This window comes from Otolemur garnettii, unplaced genomic scaffold, assembly GCF_000181295.1.
Source record: "Otolemur garnettii isolate 467f Iridium unplaced genomic scaffold, OtoGar3 scaffold00142, whole genome shotgun sequence".
NCBI classification, from domain to species: domain Eukaryota; kingdom Metazoa; phylum Chordata; class Mammalia; order Primates; family Galagidae; genus Otolemur; species Otolemur garnettii.
The window spans coordinates 1,929,023-1,932,944 of NW_003852537.1; the positions used below are offsets into that span (position 1 = coordinate 1,929,023).

A 3,922-nucleotide genomic window follows, 5' to 3' on the forward strand; every position below is an offset into this window, starting at 1 on the left:
CTTTTTTTTTTTTTTTTTTGAGACAGGGTCTTTGTCACCCAGGCTGGAGTAGAGTGAAGTGATTATAGCTTGCTGTAGCCTTGAACTCAAGTGATCCTCTTCCTTTAGCCTCCCAAGTAGCAGGAACTATAGGTACCTGACACCATGCTCAGCTAATTCCTTTTTTTTTTTTTCTTTTTTAGAGAGGGGGTTCTTGCTATGTTGCCCAGGCTGGTCTAGAACTCCTGACCTTAAGTGATCCTCCTGCCTCAATCTCCCAGAATGCTGGGATTATAGGAATGAGCCACCTGCCTGGCTCATATTAGACATTTTAAAAAAACTTTTGTGGGCCAGGCATGGCGGCTCATGCCTATAATCCTAGCACTCTGAGAGGCCAAGGCAGGTGGATTGCCTGAGCTCACGAGTTCAAGACCAATCTGAGTCCAAGTGAGACCCCATCTCTACAAAAATAGAAAAACTGAGGCAAGAGGATTGCTTGAGACTAAGGTGGAGGTTGCTGTGAGCTATGATACCATGGCACTCTACCCAGGGCAATGACTTGAGACTCTGTCTCAAAAAAAAAAAATACAACTTTTTTGTAGCAAAATATATATAATATAAAATTTACCACTTTAGCCATTTAAGTATATGGTTCAGTGGTATTAAGTATGTTGACACTGCCATCCATCTCTAGAACATTTTCATCCTCCCAATTGAAACTCTATACCCATTAAACCTAACTCCCCATCAGCTCTTCCTCCCCAGCCCTTGTTTACCATTATTCTACTTTCTGTCTCTATGTATGTACCTACTCTAGGGACCCCCTAAGTGAAATCATACAGTATTTGTCCTTTTGTGACTCACATATATCCAGCTAGCTTGTCTTCAAGGTTCATTCATGTTATAGTGTATGTCAGAATTTCATTCCTTTTTAAGGCTGAATAATATGCCATTGAATGTATTCACCACATTTTTTTATCCACTCATCCATCAAAAGACACTTAGATTGCTTCTACTATTTGACTATTGTGAATAATGCTTCAATGAACATGTATACATAAATGTTTATTAGAGTTCGGGCTTCCAATTATTTTGAGTATATACCCAGAAGTAGAATTGCTGAATCATATGGTGATTTTAATCATATGGTTAATTTTTGAATAACCCTACTATATTGTTTTCCATAGCAGGGGCACCATTTTGCATTCCCATCAATAGTGTATAAGGGTTCCAGTTCTTCCTCAGCCTTGCCACCACCAGTTGTTTTTCTTTTCTTTTCTTTTCTTTTTGGAGCTAGCCACACTAATGGCTATGACATTGTATTTCACTATGGTTTTAATTTGCATTTGCATTACACTTCTATGAGGAAGCCAAGTTCACAGTCACTAAACGGCCAGGTAAATATGGGGTTAGGAGCCTACACATCAAGTGACACTTCTATTAGCTGTCAAACTTGAATTATCAGCAAAATCCAGGGCCACACAATCAGTATGAGCAGATTGGTAGTTGTGGCTAACTGGAGGCAGCTAATCTTGATATGGGAACAAGAAGCAGCTCTCCAAGGCAGAAAAGACACAGAACAGTGAGTATCTTCCAGGTTAATGGTTCTTTGAAAACCATAAATAGGAGACTTATCCTTAAAAGGGGGTTAGGTCCCTGGGTCTCTTCTAAGAGCTCCTGGTCAAAGACTTTTGATCTAAGACCGGAAGTGGTGGCTCATACCTGTAATCCTAGCACTCTGAGAGGCTGAGCAAGCAATACCCCATTTCTCTCTCTCTCCCTTTTTAAAGACTTCTGATCTAGAAGTAACAGCCATACCCATAATATCCTTACTCATTGTAAGGATAGTATTCTATGCATATCAGAACCGGACTTAAAAATAAGGTAATATGACCAGATATGGTGGCTCATGTCCATAAGTGTCTGGGAGGCTGAAGTGGGAGGATTGCTTGAGCTTAGGAGTTCAAGACCAGCCTGAGAAAGAACAATAATTCATCTCTACTAAAAACAGAAAAATTAGCTGAGCATTGTGATGGGTGCCTGTAGTCCCAGCTACTTGGGAGGCTAAAGCAAGAGGATCACTAGCGCCCAGAAGTTTGAGGTTGCTGCGACCTAGGCTTACACCATGGCACTCTAGGCTGGGCAATAGAGCAAGACTCTTGTCTCCCCCTCACCACCACCAAAAAAAAAAAAAAAAGAAAAAGAAAATCTTCAACTTGGCCAGGCACAGTGGCTCATGCCTATAATCCTAGCACTTTGAGAGGCTGAGGTATGTGGAATGCCTGAGCTCAGGATTTCAAGACCAGCCTGAGCAAGAGTGAGACCTCCCTCTCTACTAAAAATAGGAAAACTAGCTCGGCATTGTGGCATGCGCCTGCAGTCCCAGCTATTTAGGAGGCTGAGGCAAGACAATTGCTTAGACCCAAGCATTTGAAGTTGTGAGCTATGATGCCATGGCGCTCTACCCAGAGCGAAAGAGTGAGATTCTGTCTCAAAATAAAAATTAAAAAAGAAAATAAGGCAGTCACAAAAGGACAAATATTGTATGATCTCACTTATACATGGTACCTAGGATAGCTGAGCTCATAGAGAACAAATAGAATGGTGGTTTTCAGGATCTGGGTAGAGTGGAAATGGGAGCTATTGTTTAGTTGGTTTAGTTTCAGTATTTCAAGATGAAAAAGCTCTAGAGATGGTGGTGGTGAGGGTTGCACAATACTATTCTTTTTTATTAAGTCATTTGTACATAAATATTCTTAATGTTAGGGGCTTAGAAATTTTATTTTATATTTATTTTTTGAGATAGTCTCACTTTGTCACCCTCAGAGTGCTGTGGTGTCATAACTCACAGCAACCTCAAACTCATGGGCTCAAGTGATTCTCTTGCCTCAGCCTTTTGAGTAGCTGAGACTACAGGTGCTCACTACAACAGCCAGCTATTGTTAGAGATGGTGTCTCACTCTTGCTCAGGCTGGTCTCAAACCTGTGAGCTCAGGCAATCCACCTGCCTCAGCCTCCCAGAGTGCTAGGATTACAGGCATGAGCCACCACACCCAACTTGGGGCTTAGAAATTTTAAAAAACAAATGAAAGAAAAAACTCCATTGTTCTTAATGTGCTTAAATGCCACTGAAATGTCTGCTTAAACATGGTTAACCTGGTAGATTTTATTATGTATATTTTACATAATGTTTAAGGACCATCCTGAGAAACATTTCAGTGCTCCTTTCAGTCTCTCCTGAGGGAGCCTCAAGGCTGACTTAGAGCAAGTTCTAACCCTTGGAAGATGTTAAGGAGTCAGATGTGACGTATTGAGAGCCTGGAGGTGTAACAGTCTGTTCTCCCCCAAAGGAAGAAGATGAGGGCATAACTTTGCTGGACGGAGCCCTGGACTAAGATTGTGAGTTTATAAAATGCTTAACAAAGAGATATCCAAGCTCCAGAACTTCTATACCAACAAAAAATGCTAAAGTAATTTCTTTAGGAAGCAGCACTCCTATATCTTAGTGTATCACAAATGTAAAGCTTTTAAAACTTAATATTAATAAAATGTTCAATACTTTCACCTTTCTCTATCCAAAATTCAGTTAATCCATTTGCATCTCAAAACTATGTGGAAATTCACTTCTTGAGAACATTTGCCTTAGTAATTACCTTTGAAGATCTTAAAGTAACAACTTTAAATCAGAGTAGAGTGGTCTAAAGATATCTGGACAGATGATGACTTGTAGATATATCTCTGATTCTTGGTACTGCAAGGGGCAATGTTATGGCTTGGCTTTCTTTTCTCTGATAATTAGCATTGCAACACCATGACAAGATCTAAGATGGTGATCTTCCCTAGAAACTCAAAATCTCTCTTTTCCTTACTAGATAGTTTGAATGTGATTTTTTTTTTTTTTAATTTTAGCAATCATCTAGTTTAGGGCCACGGCTTTTTTTTT

At 40.0% G+C, this 3,922-nt stretch overlaps 1 protein-coding gene across 1 annotated transcript in view; it reads left to right on the forward strand.

The window, feature by feature from the left end:
* KPNA7 (karyopherin subunit alpha 7) overlaps nucleotides 1-3,374 on the forward strand; it is a 27,628-nt gene extending 24,254 nt beyond the window's left edge. The window contains exon 10 of the mRNA XM_012810784.1: nucleotides 3,330-3,374. Within this exon, the coding sequence (XP_012666238.1) occupies nucleotides 3,330-3,374 (45 nt within the window). The remainder of the gene's footprint in view (nucleotides 1-3,329) is intronic.
* The last annotated feature ends 548 nt before the right edge of the window (nucleotides 3,375-3,922 follow it).